At 45.5% G+C, this 16,687-nt stretch overlaps 1 protein-coding gene across 1 annotated transcript in view; it reads right to left on the bottom strand.

Moving 5' to 3' along the window:
• Positions 1–4: 4 nt before the first annotated feature.
• Positions 5–16,687, bottom strand: part of LOC121877185 — a 145,848-nt gene continuing 129,165 nt past the window's right edge. The window contains exons 4-5 of the mRNA XM_042382796.1: positions 4,959–5,061; positions 5–2,975 (exon numbers count right to left, since the gene is read on the bottom strand). Of these exons, the coding sequence (XP_042238730.1) occupies positions 2,141–2,975; positions 4,959–5,061 (938 nt within the window). The 3' untranslated portion in view covers positions 5–2,140. The remainder of the gene's footprint in view (positions 2,976–4,958; positions 5,062–16,687) is intronic.

Below are 16,687 nucleotides of genomic sequence, written 5' to 3'. Positions count from 1 at the left end.
CATATTTAAGGTTTGAACATCTATTTAAGATAAAATTGCACATTATTTTTTTATACAGTAATGAAAGAAAAGAAGCAAATAATCTTATGTACATACAGATAAAGCTTTGATACATATACACACAGCAATAAATATGATGATAATATGGAATGGAAACAAAACTGAGAAAAACAAAAGAAAAGCGCTCGTACGTTCTATGTTTCATCATGCACTGGCCTAACACTAACGACTTAGAAGATATACAAGCACAGTTCTCAGACTTGGGTTGTGTGAAGATCCTCCTCTGTCCTTACCATGGAGACGGAAGCGATGGGGACCAGGGGAAGAGGGAGGAGGGGGGAGATGGTGGCAGGGGGAGATGGAGGCAGGGAAACAGGGAGAAGGGGAGAGAGAGAGAGGGAGGGAGAATGGGAGGGAGGGAGGAAGGGGAAAGGGGGAGAGGAAGGCAGGGAGAGGAGGGAGCCAGGGAGGTGGAGAGGGAAGCAGGGGGGGAGGGAAGGAGGATGAGAAATATGGCACCATGATCAGTGAATCACAAGTAAGCGACTCTTATTTTGTCTCCTCAAACATTACAAAACTTGTCGTCAGTAAAGTGTTCAGGAGGGACTCAGTACATATGACACAGACGCATCATACGTGTGTGTGTGTGTGTGTGTGTGTGTGTGTGTGTGTGTGTGTGTCTTATAACTACAGTACACAAATGCGTCAACCCATACACAGGTTGACTCTGGACAGAATATTGTGAAGACTATAATGAGATCGACTATTACAAAAAGTTCTCTTCTTGTGTTGAGTTTGGTCAACATAGGAATAATAAACATTTATGAATGAGGAAATATCTATAATGACAATAATTAGGGGTGATAGATAATGAGAAGCTATAGTGCATTAATTATCTGGGCCCGATGGAGGAGTCGGTCGGACGAAGAATAATGACATTTTTGTGTATGAGAGACTTAACTGGTCCTTAAAACTACACTTTGGTATCATGAATACAATGCGTCCTCTAAATACGAAACATCAGACGACACATTGAAAGGTCTGGCGTGACTCGATGTGTGTGTGAAGGTTTACTCCCAGCTCTCGCCTTCTGGTTCAGCAGCTGCCGGGAGGACCTGCACACTCAGCTGTGCCTCAAACTATGGTTTACGACTTGGACTGTTGTGTGCCAAGGAGCTTGTCCCCGGAAATCCAAGGATATAGAACCCCAGGTCCTAAAGTTAGGTCTAGTTCCCAGGACCAGACAGTGTGATTGTAGGTGAAACCAAGTCCCGGATTCTTAAAGATCATAGTTTAGCATTCCCCTTAACTTAGGTGAGAAAACATCCAACTGACTAATTTATGAGACCGTAAAAAAGCTGATAACTAAAACAGCATCAAAACTGCACTGGCTATCTACTGATCGGTAACTGGGTGTGTTCTCATAGTTGTGTTGAGGGGAAAATTTAATGCCTTAATCTCTGAGAATCTGGTCCCTGGTATAGATCTGAGGTTATACGATGTGAACCTCAAAATTAATCAGAATATCTTAAGCTGGGTCGAGGTCCTTAGATTTTCTGGCTTAGGTCGGAGAGAGTGAGGCCATAATACAGCACAAGCACACCGGGTACAGCCAGGGGGGACTATGACGTGGGCTATCTGTATTCTGTACCTCCACGAGAAACTTGTTCTCGGTTTTGGCAACTATAACAGGTGTGCCCCACCTACCTGTAACCTGAGCTTCTGTACCAGTTCATATAATCAGCAGCCCCTTTGGTTCCTGGTTCAGGCTGCCGGCAAAGCTCCAGACTTGTACGGGAACTTGGTGGTCCAGCGGCACCATCTTGGTGACTCTTCAAAACCATCTTCAAGAATCTCTGAGCCTCCAGAAGTATCTTGGTGAGTCTCTGAGTCTTCTGAACCACCTTGGTGATTCTGACTCTTCAAACAGTTTACTCTCCAAAATCGTCTTGGTGACAACACTAGAGGAATCTTGGGGAGATCCTGTCACCGTCTTGGAGACTCTGGGGTCATGGACGCGTCTCAGCTGCCAAGTTTACCTCAGACGACTAGCAATAACAAGAGTGGCCCAGCGGCCAGTGTGGCATGGGGGTGGGCCTAAAGGGTGGCCAAGGGGGTGCACTAGAGGCACCCCACCGTTTCAGATGACAGGAGAGGTAATGGGAGAAGCATAGATATGGTCTGTCGGGGAGGCAGGAGCCAGGGTGGTGTTGGTGGTCCCTGAGCGGTCCAGTGACACGTGGGCGTGGCGTCTCTCTGCCCGAGAACAGTTCTCAACCTTGGGCGTGAGGGTGTGGGCTCCTGTTGCCAGGGCTGTGAGGTTGTAGCGTGGGGACGGGCGGCCGTTGAGGGGTGGCAGACGGCCGGGTCCTAGGTTAGTAGGGCCGCTGATGATGGGCGGCTGGCGGCCACCACCCCCTCGCTCCAAAGACCTGTGGCGGCGGGGGGAGGGCGTCACCATCTCGTAGTGGTGGTGATCTGGGACGCCGCCCTGGGAGGGTCGTGGTGAACCCAGCAGACGGGCGGCTCGTGGAGCCGTCACTACACATCCATCAGGAGCAATGCGTTCCACCTCGGCCGCCTCGTCCCCGGGAACGTAACCTACGTTCTCGAAGCTGGCGGCAGGGGCGGGGCGTGGGCTGTGTGGGTCCAAGCGAGGTGTAAGAGTAGTGTAGCCGGCGCTGGCATAGCTGACGCTGCTGTAGTCGGCGTAGTCATAGGTATTGTCGTGGGGAGGCAGCAGGTCGAGGCGTACAGGCTTTTGCTCCATGGGCTGGCAGTGGTCGACAGTGTAGTGGTTACCCTCCAGGGGCTTTATGCCAGCCCACAGTGCCCGCGAGGTGCGATTGTCCAGCTGGGGCACAGGCACGGGTGCCAAGGACGGGGTCGGGTAGAGCACCGCCTCACAACGCTCCAGACCAAGAGCCTTCTCCTTCTTGGCCAGAGCCACGTCACTCAGCGGCTTCAGCTTCCCCCTGTGAAGACAACACCAAGTGTAAGATGACAGCAACTAACATGAAGACAACAACTTACACAGTTAATGATATACAGTAGACAACTGACTCAATAACAATAATAACAATAATAATAATAATAATAATAACAATAATAACAATAATAACAATAATAACAATAATAATAATAATAATAACAATAATAACAATAATAATAATAATAATAATAATAATAACAATAATAATAATAATAATAATAATAATAATAATAATGATAATAATAATAATAATAATAATAATAATAATAATAATAACAATAATAATAATAATAATAATAATAATAATAATAATTTTTTAGTTAATTGCCGCAATTTGACAGCAAAACTTTCAATTAACCAGGTGACCGTCGCAGCCACATCTGACCATCATTAGAGCAGTGATCTTAACACACATTCAAGCTGAGAGAGTTGGACAGTTAGGGCGCGAGAAATATAACATCCAAACCTTTGAGAATCTTAAGTCCCTTAGGGTAGGCTTGAGATACGGGCTGGCCTGGGGGGGGGGGGATGTTATCTGGGGCGTGGGCGTGTGGGCATGCATGGGTCGGGCGGTCGTCAGTAAGTAACCAAACAAAGTAATTTATCCTCGATAAGGTGAAGAGATGAAGTCCACCCATAAGATGGCTACCCAAGCATGCCCCCCCCTCTCTACACACACACACACATTATGCTCTCTCAAACGTAAAACCCGATGATAACGTAACTCAAAGATCTATCAACTGATGACTACGTAAATCGAAAATGAACAAGTTAATGACATCACTTGATCAAATACATCATATGTAAATCGATGACTGGAACGAAGATGAGAGAGAGAGAGAGAGAGAGAGAGAGAGAGAGAGAGAGAGAGACGTCCATTCACAACCAGGGTATATGTGTTGGTGACGGGTTAGTGTGTGTGTGTGTGTGACTGTCGTATCCCACACCTACGATAAGCCTTATGTGGAAATACCTACTGATAGCTACACTCTCCCTCATTTCCATCTCCAGTCCTTTTCTCTTTCTCTCTCTCTCTCTCTCTCTCATCACCTTGTAGACTGCGTTGAGGGTTTTAGGGTCGTGGAAGTATCAGCGGTCGTTAATTAAGGGGTGGTCTTATCTCATATGGGTCTGCCCTATAGCGGCCTCAGTCTCAGATTATTGTACGTCGAATTCTTCTCCTAACCTAACCTAACCTAACCTAACGCTATCTGGATGGGTTTAGTTTAGGTTAAGCGAGATTAAGTCGAAACTTTCCTGAATATCTATCGTAACTATACATAGGACTTATTGCTATATGTTTATCTCTCAGTCGTAAGAAATAACATTCTAACGAATGCATCGTGGGGGTCTCGTAGGAGCGTCAGAAGGCTGTACCTTATCGCGGGGAGAGTAATGAAGTGTCCGCCACACTCACCTGTCCAGATGGAATCTCGCGTCCTACCTGTTGATGGCTGGACAAAACGGGTAGGGTGTTTGATGCCAAGTTAATTGACAGTTTATCATATCTGTGTGTGTGTGTGTGTGTGTGTGTGTGTGTGTGTGTGTGTGTGTGTGTGTGAGAGAGAGAGAGAGAGAGAGAGAGAGAGAGAGAGAGAGAGACAAATGAGCTGGGAAGATGTCCCTATAATTGACAGTCCATCACATCAGCGAGGTCTTGGCCACACTCGGGACCTCAGGTGACGTATATACAAGACTCACAGAGCTTGATGGGGGGAGTCTCTTGAGATGTGTGGTAGACTCCCAAGATCCACGAGGAGGTGCCTTAATTAACCCCTATCTCACCTAAACCTAACTGTAATCTAAACCTCACTGAACTAGCCAAGCCTAACTTCATCAAACCTAACCTAATCTTAAATCTCATTTATCTAACCTAACGAAGAATGCACGTCGAATTCTCTCTCTCTCTCTCCATATTAACATACACAACACACAATATACAAGTAGAGAGACGGGATATACTTACTCTCTGTACTTGAGGAAGGCGATGGCGAGGATGATACCGAGGAGGGTAGCTGCCACACACGAGGAGATGATCACCAGGAACCAGGTGTCGTCAATCAGAGGACCTGGAATACATAACCATGAGGGTTTGTCTGGTGTTACTGTTACTACTACTATTCTTGCTACCTTCCCGCTACTACTACTACTACTAGCAGTAGCAGTAGTTAATAGTACCATAGATTATGAAGTTTGATAATTATGTTAATTGATATGGGTACACTTAATAATCAGAATTAAAATTTTTTGACCAGGGATCCTTACTCTGCGTGTCGAAAACAACCTAGACTGAGATTCTGAGATTTGATAACTAATTGTCTTAATAGCAGAGTTGTAAAGTAACACAGTACATATTTTTGAATACCGTACTCAAGTAACATTTTTGGGTATTCAGCTTTTAAAAAGTATACAAAATTTGTATACTATAACTTCAATAAATAAACACAAAAATCGTTACTCGTTACAAGCCCCAAACAACTGAGTTTTAAATATCCAATCACAGGACAGAACAAACTTGGACGCTAACCACTCACAAGCGTTTCTTATGTCTGCTGCTTGTGACCGTCTGTTTAGTCATGCTGGGCTTGTATTTAGGCCTACAAGATCCCTATTGGACAGTCATAATTTCGAGAATCAGTTGTTGATTAATCTCAATATAAAGATTTGTAACTAAACATGTGTAATGCTGTGGCTTTTATGTTTATCTTTAGTTCACTTGTTTTTATAATTTACTGGATTTATTTTAATATTTGAGACGATTAATAATTTTGTTGTTACCTTTTACTTTCAGTACTTCAATACTTTATGAATGAGATCGTTCTTTTTACTTCTACTTGAGTACATTGAACTTTAGATACTTTTACTTCTACTTGAGTAACATATTACCAATGTAACAATACTTTTACTTAAGTAACAAAGTCCGGTACTTTTTACAACTCGGGTTACTACTACTATTATTGCTATTCTTACTACCACTACTACTGTTACTATTATTGATAATAACATGGGAGAATTATAGTTATAGACATCATTAATAATAATAATAATAATAATAATAATAATAATAATAATATTAATAATACATTTAGGTCAACTATCAACTTGGATTTACTTTGGGTTGGTGACGTATTACTCATGTGAGATTGGGAGATAATGGAAAGGACCAATCACCGCACGTTATGGTAAGCAAAAACCAATCATCGCACGTTATGAAAAACAAGCACCAATCACCGCAATGACGAACATGAACCAATCACCACACATAATATCCCCACATACGCGTGAATCCTAACCCAATGGCCTCCAATCCTTCAGGAACAAGTTGCCCCTCTGATAATCCCTTTACGGTCTTCCATTCACGTCCTGTGCTACAAGGGGTGACGCTGGACCCTCTCTCGTTTTTATCGAGGCCACCGGGAACTTGGCCTCACCATGAATAAGATTACTATTCACACAGGCGGTCGGTTAAACTACAACACAAATACGATTACAGGGTAGGAACGACCCTTGGTGACATACCGATGATGGAAGTGGCCAATTGAGCGTTCTATGGCCAAGAGAGCGACCTATGGCCAATTGAGAGTTCTATGGCCAAAAGAGCGTCCTATGGCCAATTGAGCGTTCTGTTACTACGGAGAGTTCACTATAGGTTAGGTTTTATGTTGAAGGGCTGGTTGACTGGAAATAAAGTATATAGTGAATGGGCCTAGCTGGTACACGGTCACACAAATCGTCTCTCACATAACCTACTGTATATACTCGGGCAGGATAGGCAAGTATTGTGGTCGTTCTATTGGATTTGGGTTGAAATTCCGTCTATCCTAGCCTAACCAAATTTATCCAAACCTAATACAGCCAAATCTGTCCAAACATAATCAAATTTCTCCTAACCTAACCTAGCCATATCTATCCTAATCTAATCAAACCAAATCTATCCCAACGTAACCTAACCAAATCTAACCTTACCTAATCAACCCACAACGAAATTGGGTTAAATTACGCCAATTCTACTTATCGAACGCCAATTCTACTTATCCAACAACCAATTCTAAGTCTCAAACGCCAATTCTACCTATCTCTCGCCAATTCTATTTATTCTACGTTCTTTTCACCACCATTATTACGTCGATGCATAAGAATATGTAAAAAAAATATATATATATACTCTCACCTCACCAGTTATGAGAGACATTCAAACATTCGTGTCTTTGGAGAATTTACCTTCGTGTTGCAGCTTATATTAGACCTCCAGACACGTTCTCCTATCACCAGTTACGGGACAAATTCTCTTTACGAGCGTCTCTTTTATGCGATTATTACCGTCTTGGTTAAATGGTTAGGTTAGGTTTACGTTAAAGCGCACAAAACAGACGATCGTTCAAGTGGGTTGTGATCGTGTGCGCATCTGGGAGGTGAAGAGGAAACAAGAATGGCGGTCATATATAGAGAGAGTCAGTACCCGCAGCTTCATATAAGGTTGTGATGGATGTTGTGCAGGATGTGGGGGTGCTGGTGGAGAGAGAGAGAGAGAGAGAGAGTAGGGGAAATAATGATGGGGAGGGGACGGAAGGAGAGAGGAACAAAGGGGTGAGGAGGGGAAGAGATTGGAGAAAGAGGGTGGGAAGGGGAGGATTAGGGAGAAAGAGGGTGGGAAGGAGAGGAAAAGGGATGGGTGGAAAGGGAGGGAAAGAGAGGGGGAGGAGAATAGGAGGTTTAGAGAGGGAAGGAAAGGTTAGAGGGAAGGAAAGGGAGGGAAGATAGGAAGAGGAAAGGGAAAGGGATGGGTGGGAAAAATGGGGAGAGGGGGAGGAGAGGGACAGGGTGGACATCACAGGCCCCCACCACGGAAGTTATAGTTTATTAGACAAATTAAGTTTACCATCACTATTTCCCAGCCAAAATGTACACGTGGATACCGTAGAGTTTTTCTATATCTCTCTCTCTAGCTTTCGTTCTCTTGCTTTCACTGCCTCTCTCTCTCTTGCATGATAAGGTAGAGAGAGAGACGAGAGTTCGAAATGCGCACAAGCCGACACATGTTAAAACTTAGACTCCTCATTTAAGAGAGAGAGAGGAGGGCGTGTGAAGAAAAATTAGAAAAGCGAAGCCTAACCCCCCTTCACCACCACTACCTCCTCCTTCACGCATCATTGTACCGTAACCTTGCTTGTCTTAATTATTTTTTTTACCTGTTGTGTCTCATCCTGTTCACCTGTAAAATATGGCGCTATACTTCAAGACACTCAGGTGATGAATCTGTTTACATACCTTTAACATGAACCGAGTGTAGGGTATTGGATAGGTCTCAGAATATAGGTCTTTCGTGGGTATGTTACTGCTGATAGGTAGGTAGGTAGGTAGATTAGGTAGGTAGGTAAGATGATCCTAAGGTAGCAGTAGGTAGTGGAGACGGTATAGGGATAAGAGTTCACAGGTAAGGTAGATGACTTGAGGTAAAAATGGGTAGGTAGGGTTGAAATAGGGTAGGGTTGGGTAGGTAGGGCAGGCCCGGGGCAGCATCAGGCGTGGAGATAATGTGGTAATAGCAGTAGGGTGAGGGAGAGACGTCAGCTGGACACTGGTCTGGGCTGGCCGTCACGAGATACTGCTGAGAGAGAGAGAGAGAGAGAGAGAGAGAGAGAGAGAGAGAGAGAGAGAGAGAGAGAATAGCTGAAGGCAGGGAAAGACTTATCATTTTACATCCCAAGTCGTGGCTCTGGTTTTCTCCACGCTTCTTACCGAATAAATTTGCATATAAATCATGTTTTCATCCCAAGATCCCTCTCTCCATCACTAAGAACCCTCTCTCCATCACTAAGATCCCTCTCTCCATCACTAAGATCCCTCTCTCCATCATTTTCCATCCCTACAAAAATGAATAAAAAGATATAGACCATTTTCTTTCTCGGAGGGAAACAAAAGGGATAACTCATCTAAACATCGCGGTTGTTGGTGTAGACCGAAGAAAATGACCTCTTATATAAATGGACGGGTATTTCTCTCAACGGGTTACATTACATCACCATGACAGACGAGGAGAGTGTTTTAACGTGTGAGAATACAGAACAAACACCTGGTCAGCCTCGGGTACACAAATCCCCTTTTTCGAGAACCAAAACCTCAACCATGTTCAGTGGATCGGTTTGGTTTTTGGTCGGGTAAGTTGGTAAATCGGTAGAGGAGACTAGAGTATTATGGATAACTTTAACTACCATAACACACCTATACTTAACCTTTTTAAATCCTTTATAACATGAATAACCAAGTCTAATCTTTTAACATAATGCTGTGAGTCTTATAGTCAGACTGCCGGTAAACACTGTACTCGATCGCCTTTATTTACCCCCACGAAACTAAGGTACATACTCACAGCTGGGTCAACTAGGGGTGTAGCGTATGCGAATCTGGGACCCTTGGGAGAGGAGGCGAGTACTGTACTGTATCCCAATGTACCAAAGTCTACCCCAAATCTAATCTATCGAGTTAAAGTAAAGGGGAAGTTAGGATTAGGTAGATTAGGGTTAGTTGGGTTAATTTGGATAAGATGAACTTTGGTTGTGGGATTTTTTCGGGGGGGTGGGGGGTGGGGGTTCTGTCTGGGGGTAAGGCGAAGGAGGAGAAGCCAAAGTGAGAGGACAGGAGGCGTGCCCGGGAGGTTGGTGGCTCTCTCTCTCTCTCTCTCTCTCTCTCTCTCTCTCTCTCTCTCTCTCTCTCTCTCTCTCTCTCTCTCTCTCTCTCTCTCTCTCGGGTTACACCAGCACGGTGACACAGAACCCATCGAAATAGATCCCGGGAACACATGAAAACAGAACCCGGGAAAAAACCCAATTCCCACTGACCCAACTTACTGGACTTAAAACACACACACACACGATTTCCTTTTAACCTAACCTAACCTAACCTAACCTAACCTAACCTAACCTGTGACATGTAGACACTTTTACTCCCATGGCGGTGGAAGAGGAATGAATGACGTCAGATGTATACAAATGTTATTCAATCATAGCTGAGAGAGAGAGAACAGTGACCTAATTACTATATGGTGCTTAAAGAGAGATAAGAGGAAGGTGTAAAGGGAAGGGGGGATGGATAGGGGGTGTTGTGGATCATGTTAACCTTAATCCTCATCCCCCCATCACCACAAAGAGGGGAGTAGGAAGGAGGGTGGGGTGGATCATGTTTCCTGGCCCTTGGGGAGAGAGTTCATCTGGATAATTACATTTCAACTCACCACACCTGGACTCTCTCTCACTACTGGTTGACTCACTTACCTGACTTCCCCCCACTACTGGTTGACTCACTTACACACCTGATACTCTCCTCTACTACTGGTTGACTCACTTACGCACCTGATACCTCCCTCTACTACTGGTTGACTCACTTACACCTGATACCTCCCTCTACTACTGGTTGACTCACTTACACACCTGATACCTCCCTCTACTACTGGTTGACTCACTTACACCTGATACCTCCTCTACTACTGGTTGACTCACTTACACTAATGCACTCCCTCTACTGCTAGTTGACTCACACACCTGATCCCCCCACTACTGGTTGACTCATTTACACACCTGATACCTCCCTCTACTACTGGTTGACTCACTTACACACCTGATACCTCCCTCTACTACTGGTTGACTCACTTACACACCTGATACCTCCCTCTACTACTGGTTGACTCACTTACACACCTGATACCTCCCTCTATTCCTACTCACACACTTGTCACAGACCTGACCCTCTCCACCATTGACTGACCCACCACTAATTAACTCAGTACATTACTGACTACCACTGGTTCACTCTCGACTTGTTAACACATGTATGTGTGTATGTATGTATGTATGTATGTATGTATGTACGTATGTATGTATGTATGTATTTTTACAGGATTAGCCCACCCGGGCACAGGTCAACGACCCACATCGGGGCCTGAGGGGCGAAAATATAATAATAATAATAATAAGTAATAAAAAATATATATAATAAAAAAAAAATAATAATAATATAGAGCCATAAATAAATATGAAAATTAAAAAAAATCAAGAATGACAAACGATATACTGTATGTATGTTGTGTTGTCAAAGTGAGAGAAACAATTGAGACCTGCAATTGTGTGTAAATGAGGCAAAAAATCAGATCAGCAACCTGGGACTTGGTCACAGTTTTCGTGATGCCATATGGCAGCAGGGTCTACCATTAGACAACACATTATGCTTCCAATATCTTCCCAGGTGGTACATACATACATATATACATACATACATATATACATACAAGCATAAATACATACATACATAAAAGGTTCCAATAAATTAAACAACACTATAATTAAAATCTTATAACATCAAAACAAAAGCGAAATTACACTTAAAAAAAATACCAGCCTTTGTTTACATACAGATCAGATTATCGTTGCCTCGTTAAAACTATCGTTCAATTAAGCAAGTATTTGTAAACACTCCGAGAGCTTCACCTACCTGTTAACACCTATAATCCCGCTATCATTCGTGGTATCCTGCTATCAGAATATCCCAATGGTCTTTAAAAACAGGCTATCGTGGTCTTCAGATATTGCTGGCTGCTCTAAGGACTATTATCCGGGGTATCAGATAGGGCGAGGGGAGACTGGTACAAAACACAAGGTCCAACTACTGATCCTAAGGTCGGGGGTTGATGCAGTTATTGTACTAACCTTGCTACCCCACTCATCCACACCCTCTCCTTTGGCTTCCCCACTCATCCACACCCTCTGCCTTGTCTCCCCACTCATCAACACCCTCCCCCTAGTCTCCCCACTCATCCACATCCTCTCCTTCGCCTCCCCACTCACTTATAACTCCCAACTAAATCTCAGCCCCATCCCTCGCCTCCCCATCCATCCCTTCCTGGGTCCCACTCCCCCTCCCTCCTGGCCTTCCCATCTACTTGTTCTTCTCGACACATTTTCCTCCTCCCTCACATTTTTTCATCTACCTCTCTGTTTTTTACTTCCTACCATGGACGTATCACTGTCAGGCGCTGCTGAACGCTTGTGTTGGCGCTGCTGAACGCTTCTACTACTTTTTATTATTTATTATATTGACCATCATATCTCGGCCCCGTCAGTTCTCCTCTGCAGTAAATAAAGTCATTAATCAAGGTCGCGGTAGATGTCCCGGGAGATACTGCCGAAGATGAGGGAGGGAGGGTAGAAAGGGGGGGAGGGAGACGAAGGAGAGAGGGAAGGTAGGTAGGAGGACGCAAGTGAAAGGGAGGGTAGAAGTAAAGTTCTGTGGGTGAGGCAGAAGAAGGCTTAGGTGTTGGTTGACAATGTAAGACACGAATACTCTCTCTCTCTCTCTCTCTTGTTTTTCTCTCTCTAGCAAATATAAAAGAGTTATAGGCAATTCCTGACGTTCATATCCCTTGTATTACGAGAGAGAGAGAGAGAGAGAGAGAGAGAGAGAGAGAGAGAGAGAGAGAGAGAGACGTCTGTTGTCCGAGCTGTTCACTACCACACAAGACCATAGATGGCTGTAGCGATGGCAGGAGTGAAGAGGAGAGAGGTAGTGGAAGTTCAGGAGGCCGGTCCAGTGGATAGGCGGTGTAGCGAGGACGGATCAAATGGGTGGAGGTGGAGAGGATAGAAGATAGTCAAGACAGTCACCGAGGGGATAGAGTGCCCTGAAGTGAAGACAATCAGCTCTGCCGGAAGGAGAGATCAGTCACCTCAGACAAGGCGGTAACGAAAACAGGAAGATGGATATGGAAGTGATAGAAAGGGTTAGCCAGCCACGGCAGACACGGAGGGTGGCCATGGCTAGCAGGCAGGCAGGCAGGCAGGTAGACACGGCCATGCTAAGGCTCGTGTTTCGGAGATGGCTGGGGGCATCCCAGCGGTGCGGAGAACACTACCACACAACTAACGTTCCTCTACACTCGTCTCCTTCAAATATTTACCCAAATTTACCCTTTACACCTTCTTAAATTACCCCTCGTGGTGCCCCTCGTCACACCTGAGGTATTTCCGGGGACTTGAGTCCACCTTAAACGACGCCTAAAAGTGCGACACAAAAATACTGGTCGGCACCCTTTGAGGAACCCCGTTTAGAGGGACGGGTCATGTAGCTAGCGATTACCTGCGTCGCCGGGGTTTACAGCTCTATCGCTCGGGCTACAACTCAGCCGGAACGATTTACATGTTCAGCGATGATCTATCATGGTGGTCGCCGCGTAAAACAAACGTTGTGGAGCGAACTGTTGGGCGCAAGACGGAGTAACACATCATAAGCGAGCGTCCATTCTTCCATCCTTGTCTCTGTGGCTCATCCCGGGGCCCCGGGTGGACGTGTACCTGCCACGGGGCCCCAAGACGCTTCCTACCCCAAGACGGCGGCAGGTGCGCCGCTACAAAGGGCTCACCACACGCTATGTTTCAGCCTAAACGATATAATAAATACCAGAGCACAGGTAACTCCAGCTCCCTTCCCGTGATCCCAAACAAGGTGCGACACTCTCTCTCTCTCTTCGTCTGGCCCTGGACACCAGTGGCTCTGTTGATGAAATTGTCCGGCCTCCTACACCCATGTGGGCCACAGGGGCCCTTGTCCCCCCGCCTCTATACCACAAGGGTGATTAGGAGGAACTGTTGGGCCTGTGCATCTACACACTTGGGGGGAGGGGTATGCGAGGGCCGCACACCCTGTACACCATCCATTACACACCTCGGTGATGGAGGGGACCTGGGGGCCCGCACCCCTCGGAGGAGGGGGGGGGGAGTTCGGGGGTGTAATAAGGAGGGCGGAGCGGGGCGGAGGACAGGGAGGTGGGTCTGATAACACGGTCAGCCTGGCTCTGATTACTGTTTATATCAACAGGTCCAGAGCCACCCTCCCCTCCCCCGGGACCTCCTGACGTCGCCTCCACCCGGGGGACACGTCAGCCATGACTATTGACACTGCCACCACCACCCCGCGGACCTCCTGACACTACTCCACCTCGAGGACACATCAGCCATAGGTGTTGCTGCTGACACGATCATCGGGAAAGTCAACTGACACCGTCACTACCTAAGATTTCCTGACACCACGGCTGAGGCTGAGTACTGACACCAGCGCTGAGACAAACATACTGACAACATCATCGAATGTGGCTACTGACACCGCCGCTAACGATTAAGCCCCCCCCCCCTCTCTACCACCCGCGTCGTCATGAACTGTCTCTCTCACTCCTCTGATTGTGAGACTTAGCGAGACAGCTGTGAGACGACCCGGGTAGCTGACAAAAGCTGATCAGAGACGCGATGATGCGGTATTGTGCTTGGCCACGTCACTCACCGCCTCTCCTCACCAGGCGGACGGACGGGCGGAAGTGGTCGAGTCGTGAAAGGAAACTGAACTAATTACCAACAACCGGAAGTGCCCGGCGGCCACACCCTCTCTTATGGCTTCTCACAATGGCATCGGAATTTCACTGTGAAAAAAAAATCAGCAATCCTCTTCATTAACCATTATACGTCATCATCTTCACTGATCATCAAAGCAGAACAAATATGCACCAGACATCTCGCTCTTCCTCTTCAGACAATTCACCACAGGATAAAAGATCTACGAAAAAATACAAGAAAAAAATCATAATAATCGCGATCACTTCAAATCAACATGTAACTATAAGGTCTATGAGTTTCACACCTCTCTCGCTGAAAATACAATCCTAATCCATCAAAAAAATTATCAAAACTATTCAATCCTCTTATACAATAAACGATATAATACAGGTAGATCAGTTGTCAAAAGTGGTTTCTGTAGTACAAAATAGAATCGTAATCGATCGGAGACTGGATAAATATGATTCAATCCTCTTTCTTCAATAGAAGACAGAATAGATCAGTTGTCAAAGAATATATCCTAATCCCCTTTCTCCCTTCTTCGTGTAGTACAAAACAAAAGAGGATCGGACTCCACTGGAAACAAAAACCCATCACTCTTCCCAAAGCAATCGTCTCGGGATCCTCTTGATTGGGTATTCAATTCCTCCTAAAAATGCTTCGATCTGGAGTAGGGAGCGGGAAGGGGGGGGGAGGGGTACTTGTCTTGGGAACCTCATTTCAACACCTGGAGGAGTAGGAGGAGGAGGAGGGGGACCTTCACACGCGAGGAAATAAGAAAAACACAACTAGAAGCCAACGTCGCCTCCATTTGAACAAGATCCTCAATCCTCAGTCTCAGAAGGGCGTCAGGTGCCAAGTGTCGCGGCTCGAGTATCGCCTGTAGGAGCTGTGAGGGATGGCCCTGTCTTGCCCCGGGAGTCAGGAGGCTGGAGGAGACAGTAGAAGCGGCGGAGCGTGTCACAGTCGCTCAGTGTTCTGCCCTGGCTGTTTGTCTGTCGCGAGGGAGGGAGGGAGGGAGGGAGTAAAGGAAGGAGGGGGAGGGAGGGAGTAAATGGGGCTAGGAGTAAAGGAAGCAGGGAGAGAAGGGAGGCATAAAGGAAGGAAGGAGGGATGGAGTAAAAGGAGGGAGGGAAAGAGGGAAGACCATAGGAAAACGAGGAGTCTGCAATAGGCCGGTTGGCCTGTGCATGGCAGCTTCTGTCGAGTTACAACCACTCTCTATCATCCATGAATCTATCTAGCCTCCTTTTAAAACTTTCCAGCGTTCCAGCACTTACTACAAAGTTGCTAAGCTTGTTCCACTCGTCCACCACCCTATTTGTGAACCAGTTCCTTCCTATCTCCCTCCTAAACCTAAACTAATCCAACTTAAATCCGTTGCTACGAGTCTTATCCTGCTCGGATATTATAAGAACTTTATCTATATCTCCTTTATTGATTCCTTTCACCCACTTAAATACTTCCATCATATCTCCCCGCACTCTTCGTCTTTCTAAGGAATGCAAGTTTTTAGTTTCTTTAATCTATCTTGATATGGAAGGTTTCTAAGTCCCGGAATCATTTTCGTCATTCTTTGCTACACCGACTCCAGTGAATTGATATCCATTCTATAATAAGGGCACCAGAACTGAACCGCATAATCGAGGTGCGGCCTGACTAGCGCAAGATATAGTTGCAATATGACCTCTGCACTCTTATTACTTACACTTCTAGATATAAAACCTAATACTCTGTTTGCCTTATTTCGAACATTAACACACTGTTTTCTAGGCCGTAGGTCCGGGCTTACAAGTACCCCTAAGTCTCTTTCACAAGTCGACTTCTCTCGGTTGATGTTGTTAAGGCTGTATATATTGACAGATTTGTTCTTCCAATATTAAATACGCTGCACTTCCTGGTGTTGAATTTCATTTGCCATTTTTCTGACCACTCCTGCAGTGCATTTGCATCCTGCCCTGAATTAATCTGCCAACCAATTTTGGTGTCATCCGCAAACTTGCTTATGTCACTGCTGATCCCAGTATCTAGATCATTTATATAAATTATGAACAAGAATGGGCCCAGTACTGACCCCTGGGGAACCCCACTGGTTATACAGCCCCACTCAGGTTTAACACCATCTACGCTGACCCTCTGTGTTCTATCGGTAAGCCATGATTTTATCCAATTTAAAACTTTCCCCTCGATACCATAAGCCTTAACTTTTCTCAGAAGCCTCTGATGCGGTACTCTGTCAAACGCTTTGCTAAAGTCTAAGTAAATAACATCGTAATTTTCGTCATTATCTACTACCTCGAAGACTTTCCTAAAAAACGTCAGC

Source organism: Homarus americanus, unplaced genomic scaffold (genome assembly GCF_018991925.1).
Source record: "Homarus americanus isolate GMGI-L3 unplaced genomic scaffold, GMGI_Hamer_2.0 scaffold37713, whole genome shotgun sequence".
Classification (NCBI taxonomy): Eukaryota; Metazoa; Arthropoda; class Malacostraca; order Decapoda; family Nephropidae; genus Homarus; species Homarus americanus.
Note: the sequence above shows the minus strand (reverse complement) of the source record. Positions and strands in the feature narration are given on the sequence as shown.